This window comes from Chaetodon auriga, chromosome 15, assembly GCF_051107435.1.
Source record: "Chaetodon auriga isolate fChaAug3 chromosome 15, fChaAug3.hap1, whole genome shotgun sequence".
Taxonomy (NCBI): domain Eukaryota; kingdom Metazoa; phylum Chordata; class Actinopteri; order Chaetodontiformes; family Chaetodontidae; genus Chaetodon; species Chaetodon auriga.
The window spans coordinates 17,366,641-17,385,274 of record NC_135088.1 but is presented as its reverse complement, the minus strand read 5'-3'; the positions used below and the strand labels follow the sequence as shown (position 1 = coordinate 17,385,274).

General features: G+C 41.2%; 1 protein-coding gene across 2 annotated transcripts; it reads right to left on the bottom strand.

The window, feature by feature from the left end:
- Nucleotides 1-7,463: 7,463 nt before the first annotated feature.
- Nucleotides 7,464-15,570, bottom strand: LOC143332714 (protocadherin alpha-C2-like). 2 transcript variants are annotated; one of them, XM_076750466.1, is made up of 3 exons: nt 12,887-15,570; nt 11,107-11,143; nt 7,464-10,149 (listed from the first exon to the last, which is right to left on the bottom strand). In XM_076750466.1, exons 1-2 carry the CDS (start codon nt 15,317-15,319, stop codon nt 11,132-11,134), a joined length of 2,445 nt encoding a protein of 814 aa, XP_076606581.1. In that variant the 5' UTR covers nt 15,320-15,570; the 3' UTR covers nt 7,464-10,149; nt 11,107-11,131. The 2 variants fall into 2 exon arrangements, with proteins under 2 accessions (XP_076606581.1, XP_076606580.1); XM_076750465.1 differs by lacking the exon at nt 11,107-11,143 and having other exon boundaries at nt 9,701-10,149; nt 12,887-15,482.
- Nucleotides 15,571-18,634: the final 3,064 nt, after the last annotated feature.

Here is an 18,634-nt window from a genome sequence, read left to right as displayed (position 1 = left end):
CTAACATTGAATAGATAAATACTGAGGCTGCATTAGTTAACATACAGATGAAGGAGTTGGCTATTTGTCTTTGTTAGCCAGCCTACAATTCAAAGTATTTCCTGCTGTCAATGATCATTCTTATATTTCCAACCTTCAAGATATCCAATAATTGCATTCAGCTGGTGGTCAAAACTCAAGGAAACAAATAGCAAAATAAGGGTTACACAAGCATGTGCTCACACTGATGTCTGAGTTTTCCCAGGTCAAGATTTACATTGGCCATAGGTGTAATTGCAGTGTGTGTTAGGTCTTCACAATAGGCGTATGAGGCCTCATGAAGCTTTGGGGCTTTCTTTCTATTTGTGTCTGAAAAACATTTGAGGCTTCGGGGCTCGTGACTTGCAAAACGTCCTTCAAGACTGGAGCTGAAGCGCTACAACACCTCTCTGATTTGGACTGTTTCAGTCTTATATGTGTGCGGTGACAGTCCAAGAAGCCTGTGTGTTATTGTTAAATCTGTAACACTTTTGTTCAGAAGTGCTGCATTAAACGTAGATGTTGTTGCATTTGTACAATGTGTATTGTGCAGTGTGTTACACTACAATAATAAATACAGTAAAATGCATAAATGCATCATCCTAAAAGCCAAGATATAGAATATTTTTGCTGACATGACATATGGACATATCTTTTGGGTGAAGCTTAGGCTCAGTGCCATTGTATTTGTTAACATTTCATATGAGCGTCGATGTGACGTGAGTGGAGAATGATATTCATTCCATTTTCTATCACTTTACATTATTACTTGGCATCAGGTGGAAATGATCTCATACTTATATTTATGTCTTTCTTCATATTCCCTAATCGTTCTCCTCTCTCTTCTCATCCAGTGATGAACTTCTGACAGTTGAGCTGGAAAACTTTCAAAGCTGTCGAACTAAATGAACCCTCTGTATGAAACAGTGACGTTTAAAGCATTTTCAGGCTAAAACAGACTGCTTCTCGTGTCTTGGCCCTGTGTTGGGAGTTAATTTGAGGTGTCTGTTTGACCTACTTCTTTTAATTCACTGGGGATCCCCTCTGTGGTTTTGAATGGTTGGTTGGCTAGTTTAAATGTTGTAGGCCAGGTCGTCCCTTGACTGCCAGCACATCCCCTGGATGTTTGGGACTGATGATGAAGGTATGTTGGATATCCTGAATGTTGGAAACAGTCAGTCACCTGTTCCTTCATGCTGAGGTGAATGACTGTTCCTGCCATGAGTGAGAGCTGATTGAACACATTTGGTTTCCACTGTGGTAAAGCAAGTATCAAACATGTACTGAAGATCAGTCTTCACTGGTTAATTGTTTCTTTTACAAGTGCTGACTGCTGTTCTGCCAAAGCTTTCATTTAGATGTATTCTACATCAGTGGTGGGTTTTAAGAGGCTTCTTTTAAATGTGCGTATACTTACCATCTGCCCACCCTAATGTGTGTCTTCTTTGTCCCAGGCCAGAGCTTAATCCCGAAGGGGAGTAAGATAGTGTGTCTGCTCAAGGCGGGGCCTATAGTAGGGTGAATAGACCATTCCTTTCGCTGCATTGTTGAGTGTTTTCTGTGTTTGCTGCTCCTAATGGAGTTATGCTCTCTGGATCTGACCTATTACAACACCAGCTGTTTGTAACATGATCTATTTTTGCCTAGGTAGTTGTATTAATTTTTATCAATCTTATTTCAGTTTTCACCACAGGGAACCTGGTCTCTGCTATTTCTTTGATGTTTTATGGATTGAAATAACATTGAGATGGTTAAATCCTCAAACCCTTGTCACATGGGTAGGTGAAAAAGTGGTTGAGGTGTTAAATATTGGAGTATATAGTGTTGACGTATGATGACTAAACATAAAATGAGGTAAGTTAGAGTACACGTGCAATGTTCTCACTCTGTTGTGGTCCAGGGTCCTATTTCATCGTATGGTTAACGTCCAGTTAACCCTGCAGAGAGAAGGGAAAAGCCATGCAATATGAAGCAATTCTGAGGCATTATACATGTATCTATGCTAAAGCATTAATGGGAGTGAAGTTCTCAAAGATGTTGCCATCGACAGGCTCTAAGTGCACTTAAGTTACACATGCATACCATTGCGGTCTGTCTACCAAACCTACAAGTCAATTAGCGCATTTTAGAGCAGAGCCTATGACTGCATTTTCTAAAGCTTTCACTAAAATCTACATGATCTTCTCCCGTAACTATGGTTTCTTAAACTCATTACGAAGGTGGAAAACTGCTACAGCAACTCGTGGTAGCACAACACCATCTTTAATACACTTTTCACCATGACCTCTCACGTTCTCTAAAACAACAAGAATGGAGGCGAGAAAGACTGAACAAGAGCTGGGTATTAAAGGACAGAATATTTCTTAGAGTACATTTTATGTATTTTTTAAATTCTGTTCCACCCAGAGGACCGAGGGTTAGTTTCTCAGGCTGGGGCTGGGTCAGATGGCAATATGACGACATTACATACCTCAGCAAATCACTTTGCATCTGGATAATTGTGGGCACAGCTGTATGATTACTGGCTATGTTAATATGCAAAGGGAAGTATGTTTGGTCATTATGCATTTAACCTTGTTTGGCATCTTTAAAAATTCTAATCTATTTTAGCTCACAATGTAATGCAGATGGATCAAAAGAAAATGGCTTACTGTAATATTCTAATGATTCCTTATTTACTTATTTCAAAGTTGTGGTCATTTGGATCACAATCCCCATTTATTAAGATTAGAATCTAATCTATATCTGGCTGTATTAGTTAGATGAGGAAATTCATATGTTAATGCAGTTATCCACACGCCCGAAAGTAATGTCACAGGATCACAAATATGTACATTGAAATTGCCTGTTTTATTCTCAGACCTGGCTGTAAAATATACTCAGGTTACTACATAGAGTTTTGGAGAATATCCCTTGCATTATGTGTGTCTCTAAATCAGGAATTGTTCTGGAAACATATTGAAGTAGCAAGTGAGTCACATAAAAATGAGACTAAAGAGGGATTGCTGGGTCAGTAACCATGGCTCTCTTGTGTAAAATTTGGGGTAGAGCCTAGAGATAACAATGATCAGGCAGTGAATGAATTAGCAGCTCTTGCCTCATGTACCAAAAAGGAAACTGGAAGGACACCATTGAATATGGGGCACAGATAGCCTTTAGTTGAGTAACAGGGAGCAGCAGCTGTAAACTGTGTCTTGGTTTCAGCAACAAAACCACCAAAAATAAAGAATCAGAATTTCTCTGTGAGAGTGCAGCTACATGATTTTTGGCTGAAGCTAAGGGGGTCTGGGAAATCCGTCCAAAACAGACAAGCAAAGTCGGTCACAACATCTGGCAGGGCAAGGCTGTCCTGATAGCCTTGAGCAGAATAGATCACTGGGTGAATGCATCTAATGGAGGAGAGCCAGAATGGCTCCTTTGAATAAGCTATGCAGAGTCAGCTGGACCACTCTAAAATGTTATGTTAAAAATGATAAGTTGAACAAAATGTTTTCTCCAACAATACATCTGTTAATGCTTGCCTAATTAAAATCACAGAAAATATCTATGATGTAGATATCAGCTAAAGAGAATCAAAACTAGAGCAGGAAAAACAGAAATGAATAAAGCCATACAGACATTTTTTAAAGAACACACTGAAAATTAATTGAAAGGATTTGACTGATTCTTCCATCTCATCGAGCTGCCTAGGGACCTGTATGTCTTATATGTCTGTCAGTTACACTGGCCAATAAATATCACCCTGTGAATCTCAGGCTGCCAGCGGTAGGAAGATGAAATGTAGTGGGAGCAACATGATCCTCACCTGATATGAATTCAGTCTAATCTGGCAGCAGAAATCTGCAACGTGAAGCTGCCTATCTTTGATTATCAGCGGCATTTCATGTTGATTAGTACAGAAAAGATGCAGACACTCACCCCCACAGTCACTGCACAACAGTATGTGTTACATTCAAGGAATGCGAACAGAACATGCGTTCCCATGCGAATATGCACTGCTGATTGTTCACCTGCTTGCATAGGAACCATTTTGGGTTTGTTGCATAAGACTCAGAAAATTGTGTTTCCATAGCAACAGCTATTTGATGAATGTTTCAGTGCCAGCTGTGATCAACATTCTAAATTTGATGCACTGTCCCCACACACAAACTATGCTCCCATATGCATTTTTTTTTTTTTTTCCTCAGAGTGAGGTTATTGGGCAGCAGGGTGGAGTAGTGATTGTAGAGACAGCTGCAATGTCCTTGAGCAAGTCTGTGTCTGTCTGTCCATCTGTCCATTGCATGTGATACCAATTGTTTAAAAGATTAAAGAATGACTCCTGCAGTAAGACTATAGTGAACCCTTTTTATACAGATGTGGTAATTTCGCCAAAATATACAGCACACAGTATTCGTGCTGGATTCCAGCTTGCATGCAGTCATCTAACACAACCAACAGAGAATGGCCGACACAAACTAGTGCAGCAGTGACCCCATGGCAAGGGCAGCCACACATAAAAAAACCTGCCACAGGCATCACTCAAGATGGAGCCTAAATCTCACTGCACTTAACTCCATCATAGTACTCCGTCAGCCTGGCCACCAGATCAGCCCAGATAATTCCAGTCCCTGGTTCCCCTGTGAATGTGAAGCCTGTTCCTTATTCATGCATGCCCCTCTGTATATAAATATTACACAAATCAAGAGATAAATTCTCTCTAATCTACAGCAGTGTTTGCCTCATCAAAACAAGGTCTTAACAGCTGTAATGTAAAAGCAACAAGACAGATTTTGTCTGTGGAGATCAAGTGTATGAAATCGCAGACTTTGCAGATGCAGTAATAGATTTGTCGTCCTGCCTCGTCCAGCGCGTGTCTCTAAATCAGAGTGACAACCTGTTCATATCCATTTCTGCTGCGATGCAATGGCTGTTTTATCTTTTCACACAGCGCTGTCACCAAATGAAACACATGACACATCGATCCCCCCCTCTGACTTCTGCACGGAGAACACATTACTGGACACTTGCCTAAGACCTCCTTGCTTTATCCTTCCAGCTGTGGTGGAATCCAAGGCTCTAGGTGTTAAGACTCGTGACCCCATTGTGCATGGGCTCCAGCCAGAGTATCTCCTCTGCTGATCTGACTCACTCATTCAAATGGGTCAAGCACCCACATCCTGTCTCACACTTTGACTGATATTGCTGCTGTTGTAAATGCAACATCATTTCCACACAGGAAACAACAATTATGATTGGCATAAGGGAAGATTTGTTGATTGAGTATATGGGCTTCTTTTGTCCAACGGCAGCATTTCTCAGTGGGTTTTGTTCTAAAACGATTGTACAGTTGCACTAATGAACTTGTCTGACAGGCAAAGTTGCTCTGACATGGCCTAATTATATTCCAGTTTTAGAATAGCCTCCTAAGAATCCCATCAAAATGCCAAGTGTAATAAAACTATAGTTTGCACTGATTATGATAGCACCCAAATCCCTTTCTCACACAGGATGATACGCCACTTACACTCACATCCTCCACACACTCCAGGCCTGCAAGCACAGACAGAGGGCACCAGAGAACACTTTCTGTTAAAATGCCACTACATGCCAAAGTTTGAATTGACTGCACTCGACAGCCTTAAGCAGGACATTGGCCTCCAAACACTGCCGTTAAGGACTAAACCAACATGAGTGTTTGATAGAAAAGGAGAGTTTAAGATTCATGTTGGAAAGTCTGCTAGTGCAAATTGAAACTGATTTAAAAAGGACTTTTATACCGACCAAATCGAGACAGGATTGAGCAAATCCACATAAACTGGTTAAAATATGCTAAAGCGGCTTGTACCCATCTCTGAAAATCTCCATTTTTAATATTCTAATCCAGTACTCAATAGTGAAACACACTTACTGGATCAATACACTGCTGTCTACTAGTCAGGCCTTATGCAAGCAAAAGCACTTCCTCTGATCGTGACGGTTTTAAGGTGAGTTATGATGAAGCCCAAAGACTTGAAATGAAAGCGCTGCAGCACTCCACCATGAAACCCTGATGATGTATAATGGGGTGCTTAATTGCATACTTTTTCCAAACTACAAATCACCTGATAAAGTTTCTCCTACTTTACTGTGGCGATGAGAAAGTTTTTCAGTGCTGCTGCTTTTCTGTGATATATGTAAGTGCACTGTGGAAACACTCAAAGGTCCTATACTGTGAGCTCTTGTTGCCTCCTCACAACACAAAGAGGTTTGATGGGTCTGTAAACTCCTAATTCCTCCCCCATCTATTGTAGAGTGCATAGACAGTACTAACAACATGCAATTTTTGAGACTGGTTCGTCTCTGTTCAGGGAGTAGATTCTAACCTACCATACATGAGCAAATAAAAGGGTCCATCATAGGGCCAGCAGGTTTTAGTACAGGATAGGAAATCTTTAGCTGATAATCAAACTGAATTTCATTTCATTTCCCACCATTCTATTTGAACTGACAAACAAATCAGGGATGTGGCTATTCACAGCTGCCCTTCGTACTATTCTTACTTAATATACTGGATTGAGAAATAACTGTAATAATATGATGTGTATGAAAACATCTTGCAGAGAACACTGCAACTAAAATCCAAACTTACCTTTAAGTGAACAGTAATAAAAAGTGCTGTTTTGCACCCCAGTGTACCACAGCTGGGCTGCACAACCCTTTCAGCACCACGGACAGCACCAGGTCTGAAAGTGCAGACCGCTGGGGAGGTGGACTGATGGCAAGAATTACAGCAATCCTCAGCACACATGAATGTAGCCACAGGTGCACTGTTTACTTCCCCTGACCTACTTCCAAACCTTTTAAAGCACAAGTAACCAGATGACCTTAAGGCCTGTAATATAGCAGCGCTGTGAAGTGCTGGTGAGATGAGTGGTAACCATTGCTTCACCAAGTATCCTCTTTATGACATCTTTACAGCATTCCTCACTTAACTCTGTCATTCTGTCAAAACACCCTAGGTGTGTGTAAATGCACTTGCATTTCTAACAATGAGTAGCAAGAATTATTCGGATACACAGCACAGTCAAACAAAGAAATTCATGGGGCCCTCACACATCAGTCTCCTGCAGGACTGCAGAGTGACGGCCCTGTGTGGTCACTGTGAAGAGCAGACTATGCAATTTGGCTCTGGGCTTTGGCTAATCCTGACAAAGCTATTATTCGTCTGCTTCTGCGATTTGAACTGCAGACACATCCCCTTTATTTACTTTCAAGTTCCAAGAATTAGTGCAGCGTGTTATACAGAGAAACTGGGTCAAAATGTGTGTATGCGAGGGAATTTCAGAGAGAGAGAGAGAGAGAGAGAGAGAGAGAGAGAGAGAGAGAGAGAGAGAGAGAGAGGGAGAGAGAGCATGAGTGTGTCACATTCCAGAAGTCACACGCAATAACTTTGTTTCATTTTTCATCACAGGCACAACAGAACGACAGATTAAAAAGCTTTATTCAAACTAGTATGATCAGGCAGAACATTTAAGCCAAATAAGCAACATCAAAATCTGACAATTAACTCGACTTGAAAATAAAGCAAGAGCATTCTCTCCCATACTGTCTCTGATCTGCGAAGTGGGATGGAACTGGATAAGGTTTGATGCCACTCTCGAAGCATACTGTACAATCTGACTGGCTAATTAGCAGAGGAGAAACTGAGCTGTGTACACAAATGAGAAAGAAACACACTTTTACAATGCCAAGCACAAACACCTCCTGTGCCATTCGATCACAGTGAATACAGAAGATATCAAAAAAGTCTACTGTATAAAAAACACAAAGTAGAAAGTAGTTCATTGTACAGTAAATGCATCTACCATTTCGTCATAGTACGTCGCAATTCAAGGTATTTTATCGCTGGGGTAACTGGAATTTGTAATACTGTATGACATGCCATTATTTCATTCATCAACAGTCATATACATCTTTTACAATGCAGAAGGCACGCAGGAGCTCATTACATGTGCAATTTAGGAATTCTTTAAAACACTGTTGGAATCAGCTGGTTCAGGCAGTGATTGCACACATAACATGTACTCCACAGCGAGAGATCCCTCATTAAGTGATGTCTTTAGTCTGACAGAACAGGCAGCCAGCTGTGTTTATGTCTGGGCAGCCTGGTGGAACACCAACACCAGGCAACAGCGAGAGAGGGGAAAGAGAGGTTCGATTTCACTGACTCAGAGCATGTAGCTCGATACATCTAGAAATAGTCGCTGCATTACTGAGTGAGTGCTGCGATCACATTTAGATTCGGTGCATATTTCAAAAGTGCTGTCATCTGCTTAATACTTTTTATGCACTATGCTTTCAGCACTGTTTTTTTTTCTTTTCGTGCAGAGTCAGCACTAGAATACTGCAACTATAATCCATGCTCACAATCCACTCTCCTTACCTCATCCAATTAGATTTGATCATTTAGCACCTTAATGAGTGGCCTTAATAAGCTCCTTGTTTCTGAGAAATTAAAGTCCTGGGCTTCACAGTAGTGCAACAGCGCTACCTTTGAGGTCAAGAAAAGTACTCTGGTTTCCATTTCAACTTATGTACACTATCAAAACAACATCATTATGCACTAAACTACAAATATGCAACACAAAATGCCCTTGAAGAAGCTCACAAAAGCAGCATTAAAAGTTAATACATAAAATATCTATAAAAACATGAATATTCATAAAACAACACCTTGCCTGGACCTTATATTCCCTTGTACCATGGCAAAGATGAATACATTTTAATATTCATACTCTTTTCGATAAACAGTAAATTGTTACAAAATATTTTTTTCTGATTTCCACTGTAGTTGTATTTTTTAACCGATTAATACAATTTGCACTGTGTGCAATGAATGAACGAGTTCATACTTCAATTGACAGCTTGGGAAAAGTCAGTGAAAATTAGATCGAGAAGATAATAGCTTCTAAGTATGATAATATCTTATTATGAAGAAAGCTGAGTTGAGATTTGACCCTGTTTCGAAAAATATGGTTCATCACCTTTGGACCCTTGACATGCTGCCCACTCTGGCCCTGCCCCACTTTGTGACGTCTGAGTACCACTGAGTAAAAATGTAATCTGAGGCCACACCTCCTCCGTGCACCCTCGCTCACTCACTTTTGAACATCACGATCACGGTTCAGAAAATTTCAATATTGCAGTGTTATTCATACCTCCCCAATACAGCAAGATAACTGTACGCCCAGATGTTTTACAACAGTACAGATGTCTGTAAGGTACGAAATGCACACCTGACATTAGTGTCAAAAGTCTTTTTGCTTCTCTGACCTTATTATTTCTATAGAACTACAGTTTCTACAATCAAATCAAAAAGGAAAGCAGTGTATCTTCTATGTTTGTTCCAGTTTTCTTGTCTTTCATTCTTTTTTTTTTTGGTCATATTCACACATTCATCACTGTTGAGTACAACAAACATTGTAAAAAAAAAACCTCTAAAATCAGATCATTGGTTATTTCATCGGAAAGTTTCTGGTTGACAGTATGAGCCTCGCTGACAGCAAGACTCATAATACAGGAGAAATTAATATTCGAAAAAGAGAAACGAGTGCAAAGCCTGAAACACTGACATAACCAGCTACAGTTCAGTATTTATCAGATTTCTGGAAGAATCATAGTCACCCTGATTCACGTGTTTGCAAGTCTGTGTTTTCTGACCTTTTGCTTAAAAAATGTAGCATGATGGCGACATGGTAAGCTACTTATGGTTTCTAGAACTACAACACACAGCGTAAACCCTGGAGAGAAGGCAAATTTGTCCATTGAGGAGCTTCAAAGCATTAAGGAGGGATGATTTACTACATGAGGCAGCTCTAGAAATGTCCAAATATCCTGCCATAAATGACTTCAATTCAATATCCAAATATTTTGAACATGTTGTAGAATCATGCAGATCCATGCTTAAAAGAGAAAAGATGGTAGAAAGCTGAGGTGATCGGTGGTCGATGTTCGTATGGGGGACTGGAGGAGTGAGAGAAAGAAGGGTTGGAGCAGAGGGACTGAGGGAGGACAGTTGTTTTACATCTTCTTTGTGAGTCACACAGAAAGGTTTCAGCCAGAGACTTCCATGAAGAGATGATTATATCATGGCAGTTCTCTTCTGGGTCCCTGATAAGAGACAGAACATTGAATTAGACAACAAGTCAACCTCCATATAAACTTCTAGAAAGTCCTCACTCATGCAACAGTGGATTGTGACTGGTTACTGCCACCGTCAGTGACATGTCACTGGGTTTGAGGGGCATTTATATTCAGGTCTAAATCAATAACTTGTTTTTTTATGGATTATGTTCCATTTTGATTTTTCAAAGTATTCTTTTGAATCAGTGCTGTTGAGGATTCTGAATTTTCACCAAATCATCCATCAGACGAGCATACACAGCTACAATATGACAAAGCTATTCACTACATTGGGGAAGCAGAAGGTGTAATTAAAGCATGCACAAGCAGGCATCACAGTGTGCTATTTGGTATTTGGTGGGCCAATATTACAACCACAGAGGGGAGAAAAAGGATAAACTCCACTTTATTGTCGGGCACTGCCTACAAATTTAAAACGTGCCCTCACTGAGCTTGTGTACAAAGATATGGAGATAGCTGAATAGTCAGCGCTCTCAGGTATGTTACACGCTGAGAACCTATTCAGGACAAATTCACCCCATAATCCCTTTTTTCTGTCTGTGCCATCACTTTGCCCTGAATCTCCACCAAGATAGCCAGATGTGCACAACACAAAGTCTGACCAGCAGCCAATTTTATTCTAATCTCCACTCTCGGTAAGCTGATAGGTTTTTGCGCTTGAGAGACCGGCCAATTTAAATGTGGAGTGCTCACAATAGCATTGCACTGGAACAGAGTGCTGTATTTGTGAGGGACAGAGAAATATTTGATTCTGCTCTATTGAATCAGGAGAGTATGTTGACTAAAGGATTTGCACTGGGAACTGTGACAGGTTATCAAACCAGATCTTTGAGCCAAACCAAGACTGTATACCAAATAGAAAAGGATAGGAAATGTCTACACAATTATAGTGGCTCTACAGAATGCAGTTAGCAACCAGCATACCTCCAGTTGTAGAATGGACTTCCTTTCATTTTGAGTACTTAAGAACAGAAAAAAAGAGACAAGTTCAGTGGTACGTGTGAAACTCAGACACTCAAACCCACACTTACAATATATACATTCACATCACACACAAGTCTCTCTCTCTCTCCATGTGCACCTGCGCATTTATGCATATTCAAACTCTTTAATCTTTCAGTGGATCACTTGTTGCAGTTTAGTCTGCAGGTCCAGCTGTACAAAAGAAAACAACATCTGGATCACACTCAGCTGTTCTACACCGACTACAGTGTAGTGTGTGCAGGAGTGCTGCTGGAGACTCCACAGACTCCGAGCATGACGCATTTCACTTAGTGCAGCGATATTGTTCTTGTCCTTGAAGAGAACCCCTACATGTCTGGGTGTCTTTGAAGTACTCCCCCTCTTACGCCCACTCGTGATTCTCTGATTGTGTGTTGTGCAGCTGCGATAAATGACCTACATACTACATTAGACATCGAACAGTGGCACATTTTCAGTCTGGGTGTATTTGTTTGGCCTAATTATGCAATGGAAATGCAGATAGTTCGCTGTAGTCGTAGTTGTAGCTTTTATTCTGTGGCCTTTGGAAACAGGTGCATTAAAGTCTATTAAATATCAATATAGTATGAGTGCCGCAGAATGTCAATAATGCAGTATTCTTACACCATCAACCTCTATGACACTTAGCTGATTCTTGTTTTCATTTGCATCACATTTCAATTTTACTCAGACCACACAAAAAAAATCATTGACCACTGAAAATCACAGACTCATAACAAGACAAGAACTGTATACTACTACACTATTACATTTTAATACTGATGCATCAATGCGCTGTAGCATTTTAATGTTGTAGCTGGTAGAGGTGGAGCCAGATTTAATACATTTTTATCACTGACTGTATAATTGGAGCTGTGCACACAGTTGTGTAGATTAGTCCAGTGGCTCCCAACCTAGGGGTCAGGCCCCCTCCAAGAGGCCGCAAGACAACTCACATGATAGATTTACCTTTTCCAGCCTTAAACAGGTATTTAAACATGAGATGTTTCAAGAGAAAATGTTTGTTTGGAGGAACTGTTAATAACTCAGACATCTGAAACATGACGGGGGGCCCCTACGACACGCTGCTTTTTTTGTGTCACAAAAGTGTCATAAATCAAAAACATTAGCAAAAACTGGTTTAATTTTGCACTGTGTTTGATACAGTTATCTCACATTTTGTGTAAAATCCACCAATGGAGAGTTAAAACTCTTTAACTCTCCAGACATCAGGCACCAGGTACCTCTTTACCAGTAATCAACCAAAATACCTTTATGATTCAAAAACTCAATAAAACGTGAATGAAATAAAACACAGAAATATGAAAGAGTGACACTTGATGCTGAGATAATTATCTTCTAATTTTGCATAAATGACCTGTTGAGAATGTATCAAGAACTACAAAATGATGGTACTGTGGGATACATAAAGCAGTGCAGACAATTCTTTGAGCCTGGAAAAAGTATCAAAAGCATCACCGACTTGATCCACAGTAAATACAAATAAAAAAACAAAACTTTTTGCTCTCCAGGGAAAAACAATCTTGGTATGTAAGAAGTAAGTCGCTGAACACATCAATTAACTGGCTAATCAACACTATGTTGTCTGTAAGCACCCAAAAACAAATGTGTGTTGGCTTTTTTAGCTCCATCAAAAGCTACTCTTAAAAATAATAAACACTAAAGCACATCCAGAACCAGCTGCCACTCCATTTATACATACCTCCAGTGTGGATGCTCTGGAGTCTGTGGTCTCACTTGGCCCTATGCTCCTGGGTATACTGGACACAAAATACCCTGCTCCTTTGGGAATTATCGGCTGTCTCACGACCACTTTGCCTTTCCTGGTCTCTGCGAGGAACAAACTGTACCAGTAGGCATCACTGGAGATGAGGGTGGAATCTGCGATGGTGGAGCTTCTCTGGCTGATCACGCTGTTCCTGCTGATCACGCTGTTTCTGTTGGCTGGGGGGATCTTGATGGCCTTTGGCTTTGGTTTTTGACACTTCAGCACAATAATAACCAAGATGGTTATCAGTAGCAGAAATGACACGGCCCCTAAACCGATTACTAAGTACAGGTTCAGGTCCGTGAAGACATCATACTCTATTGGCAGCTCTGTGGTCTCTGAAAAGGACATGACATGTTCTACTGTTGATATCTTGATGGTGACAGTAGCAGAGAGAGCAGGTTCGCCGTTGTCTTTGGCAACGATCACCAGCCGCTGTTGTCTTGGGTCTCTGTAACTGAACATCCTCGTTGTTCGGATCTCACCGTTGTACTGATCCAGGCTGAAGAGGCTTGCATCGCTGATCTGCAGGAGCTGATACGTGACCCTGGAGTTCTGCTCAGAATCTGCATCGATAGCGATCACTTTGGCCACCAGGTGCCCCTTATCCGTGGACCTCGGTATCACCTCCTCCACGACAGAGCCCTGAGCCCTCCATGGTGACACTATGAGAGGAGTGTTGTCATTTTGGTCCAGAATGATGATGTGAACTGTCACATTGCTGCTCAGCGGGGGAACACCAGAGTCTCGAGCCTCGATGTGGAAAAGGAAATCCCTCTCTCTCTCATAGTCAAAGGTCTTCAGGGCATAGAGATCACCGTTCTCAGGGTTGATGGAGAACAGCATTGACATGGACGTGTTAACAATCTCCTTCTCCATTATGAAATATACCAAGTACTGGTTCTCATTGAGATCTGGGTCAAACGCACTAAGAGATGTCAACAATGCCCCTGGTAGATTATTCTCCACCACATGGATAGTGTAGAAGGACTGGGGGAATGTGGGTGCATTGTCATTGACATCGAGAATCTCTAAAGTGATGGTTTCGTTTTCAGATAAGGGCGGCGAGCCTTTGTCTGTCACCCTCAGGGTGATGTCATATTTGCTTACTACCTCTCTGTCCAGCGGCTTTGAAACCAGCAGCTCAAAGTAACCCTCTGAGGATCTGTTGAGGCGGAATGGCAAAGACCGCTGCTGATTCAGCGTGAGCTCCACCTCCCCGTTGACCCCAGAGTCCCTGTCACTGACACTGACCACTGCTATCAGCGTCCCTACTGACACATTCTCAGTCAGCGCGCTTTTCACAGACTTGATGATCACCTCTGGGTAGTTATCATTCAGATCTGTGACGAACACCATGACTTTACAGTGACCGGACAACGGGTTGGCCCCTCTGTCCTGAGCCTGTATGTGCATCTCAAAACTCTGACTCTCTTCGTAGTCGATCACCCCCTTCACCTTGATCTCACCCGAGTTTGGATCAAGCGAGAAGAGCTCCTGAGTCTTCTCTGAGGTGTAGAGAGTGTATGAATATACTAACTGAGCGTTCGTGCCTTCATCCAAGTCTGTTGCGTTTAGGGTCATGACCACTGTCCCTGCGGCCGAATTCTCTGAAACGTTGACTGCAAAAACCGGCTGACTGAACAGGGGGGCGTTGTCATTGATATCCAGGACATTGATAACGATGCTGGCTGTGCCGGAGCGGGGAGGCACCCCTCCATCCACAGCGGTTAAAATCAAATTATGAACTGCATGCTCCTCTCGATCCAAATTACCGTTCAGCACTAAATCGACATATTTGGAGCCATCGCTGCCAGTCTGTATGTCGATGTTGAAGTATTGGCTCTGGCTGAGATAGTAGGTCTTGATTGAATTCGCCCCCACATCCGCATCCACGGCGTTTGTCAATGAAAATCTCTCACCGGGAGGGGTTGCCTCCGACACGTCCAAGTGCATTGTCCTTCTGCGAAACACGGGCGCGTTGTCGTTGATGTCCATGATTTCCAACTCGATGTTAAAAATGCGAATGGGGTTTTCGAGTATGACATCCATTTTCAGAAAGCACGAGGTTGTTTTAGTCATGCATATGCTTTCCCGGTCGATCTTCTCGCGGATGATCAACTCCCCTGTTTCTTTGTTGATGTCAAGGTAATTCTTGCTGTGAATGACATCGAGTTTTGCTCTGCGCTGCACCAAACTGCGAACATCCAGACCCAAATCTGTGGCCAGATTGGCAACAAAGGAGCCCTCTTCCATCTCCTCCGGAATAGAGTACCGAGTGATGGAAAGCGCGCATCCCCATAGTGTACTGAACGATAAAACAGCCACGATCAATCGTGTCCATGAAGGTTTAATGACAAGCGCCATCACTGTGTTATTTTTGAAATGCAGAAATGAAACAGATGGGTCCTTACGATCAGGTTGTCTTGGTGTAGAGGAGCGCCGGTGTCATTCTTGGCTCCACGCGTTGTAGCTGTAGCTGCAGCAGGCCAAACACAGCACAGTACCGCTGGAGGAGCAGGGCTCTCTCAGCACTGCTTTGCAGAGGCGGAGGCAGCACCTGTGTGGGCTGCTCGGGTGGCCTCGCTGCGTTAAAGGGCTGCACATATGGGAAGGCTGGTACCGCAGTTTGCAAAAACGGAAAATATTTTTTCCTCATTCTAAATTTTGTGCAACAACTTGTATTTCATTTTTCTTCTTCTTTTTTTTATATGAGGAAGTGCAGTTGGTGGATCAGATGTGATAAAGTAGCCTAAACTCAAACTTAATATTATTTAAATTAATATTGTCTGAACTATTATTCTCAAGTAAGGAAACATAGTAAAACTCCCATATAGCTCATTGGAAAGGTTTTATTTATTTTATTTCTTATTTATTCATTTATTTGTTCAGCGTGATTAAAAGGCCTTTGTGGAACCACGTTAAGGTTAAAGTTGAAAAAAAAAAAAGTGAACTCTAAAGTACAATATTTAAAGTACATAACAAAGATTGTCATTTTATTATTGAATAGTTGAATTCTGCAAAAAATTAAAAATAAAAAAAAAATCTTAGAGTAAACAACCTAGAATTTGCTTTAAGGGTCACAATCAAAATGCTACCAAATGGGAATAACAGGGAAAGATGAAGGAATATTATGTTGATGTATGCTGCAATATTGTCATACTGTACGAGGCTCTTGCTATGTGGCTATGATGATATGACTGAGAGTAGTGAGCAAAATAATACTACTTTTTGTTTCCTTTGGTATTTAGAATATTGGCATCTCCGTCTTGTAGGCCATTCCTCTCTCAATCTAACCACATCAAACCAACAGTCAACAGCCATGGAGACTCAAAAATACAGCAGTTTTCAAATGCACCTAAATGTATCCCCATCTATTTATTTGGAGTGACCCACAGTAAAACTTTAGATTGAGCACACTGACCGTTATGCATCACAGGACCACAGGCCATGCAGCTTTTACTCAGTGTTATTAGTCGAATTTTGGTGTTGTATTTTAATGTGTTTGGTTATACTGACATGATGGTTGAGTCTGGAGGGTCCTCAACATTCCTCTCCTTTAGCTCCATCCTGTGACAATTTAGAGAATTACAGGAGGATCTGGTCTCCACCCACTCCACACACACAAGCACGCACGCACGCACGCACGCACGCACACACACACACACACACACACAATGTCTCATCTGTTACTGTAAATGTATTTCTATAGTGACATCTCTGCAGTGTGATTAATAAGATTTTAGCATCCTGAAACTTCCTCCCCTATAAAAAGCTTATTTCTAGTTGCTTTGGACAAACATGTCTGCCAAATTAATGTGACGTAAAAACTATAAAGGCAGACCAAGTAACTTAAACAGTACATGGAAAAGATACACAAGCAATGTTAAGCTTTTGCAGAGCTTTATCAGAGGTAAATCTCCATTTTGAAGGTTTTACTTGTTAAACAATGACCCACAGTCACGTAGTACGGCAGCAAGGCAAAGACACCTATTCAAATCGATACTAACATGTTGACGGTTAAAGAAGCATTTTGTTGTATTGATTGAAGTGAAAATAAAAAATTGAAGAGAAAGAGACATACAGTAGTATCACCTCACCCTGGCCTTCATCACCTCCCTGAACCCACCCAGCAAGACCCCCACAGCATCTTATTGATCATATGTAAAACAGGTAACATGATGAAGAATTAGTAATCAACAATAATGCTGTTATGCACATGCTCAGTTTTGCCATTGTCACCTTTAAAGATGATCAAGAATAATGAAATCATTTTATTTTGTTTGTTTGGTGCACATAATGGCATGCTGTTGTGGGTGCTGTGGGGTTGAGGGAGTGCCCTGTCTGCTAATGTGTGTTCTTTATTTTTAAGGTAGTTTATATAGATTGCTTTGTTATTGTGTATTTATTTTATTTTTGGCATTACTTGTTAATGTCCATGTCATGAGATGCTTTATTTTCTTTGAAGGTCAGATATTTCAAGGGGCCATTCTCATCCAGGTGCTCATTGAACAAGGGATATAGAGATACCTGACTCCTATATCATGAATGGTGTGACATGATAAAGGAGTTATGTATTAATGGCTGTATTTATAGCTTTTTATGGAAGCTGATATAGACTCCTATATACCTACTGTTTATAAAAGCAATGACTCCTGCCCACCACCTGCTACAACAGTGTGTTGAGCAGTGCAGGAGAGAGAGGATAAATTAGAGCTCCTGCTGTAGTCTGTCTCCCTGTTCCTCCTCCTCAGCCACATTTCTGTTTTCCCAGGCCCCCCACTGCTATTCTCCACTTATCCAGCAGATACCCTCACACTTTCTCTGCTTTCCTCATCACCAGACTGCCCCAACGAACCACTCACCTGTAGTCATGCCCCTCACCTGCTCTGCAGTTGCCTGGACTTCCCTGTCACTGGAACCTGTTTTTGCCTGTTATAAAATCACCGAACTGCACCAGCTCTTCCTCATAAATGTGAATTTTGGTCTATCCTCTATTTTTCAGCTTACACAACCTATGACAGCTCCTGACTGACACGATACGTACAAATAGCAAGTTAATATAGTCTTACATTTGCTGCACATACTATTTGAGTAGATGCAGCAAATTTGGCATGTTAAGTGACATGAAATCAAATGTACTCAAACTTGATCAAGTCCTTGAAAATATAAAAACAAGTAACAACAAGAGTAACAAAAGAGAAAATTATTCAAGCTAATGTGTGCAAAGACATGGGTATAGTTTGGTTAGTTTCTTTTTAATAGGTATCTGTTTGGGACAGGCACCCCCTAGTGGAGGAAAAGGGGAGATTCCTCTGCTCCACCAGAGTTGTGGAAGCTATGGACTGTTGGGAGAGATAAAAGAGAAAATAAATAAATATAAAGAGAATAGAGGAGAGATAAAGAGAAAGACAGCAGATTGGGCTCTGGCACACAAGTTACATTTATCTAACAGTACGTTTCTGCTTATAGCACATGGGATATGTCATGACTGCTAAGCCTGGCTGTTTTTTTGTGTTGGTAGTGATCCAGTCAATTATAAATCTTGGCTTGATTATCCGTAATTACTGGCAGGATAAAGTTGTTGGCCTATCTGGATTTGTATCTTAAATTCTCAGTAGTCTCTGAATGACGAGGATATATATTCATTATTTTCCTCAAAGGTTTCATGCCTCTGACTCG

Coding starts and splice junctions, on each gene's coding strand:
- LOC143332714 (XM_076750465.1), bottom strand. CDS start 15,319: ATGGCGCTTGTCATTAAACCTTCATGGACACGATTGATCGTGGCTGTT. Junction 10,150..12,886: donor CCAGAGCATCCACACTGGAG/GTATGTATAAAT, acceptor GTCTCTTATCAG/GGACCCAGAAGAGAACTGCC.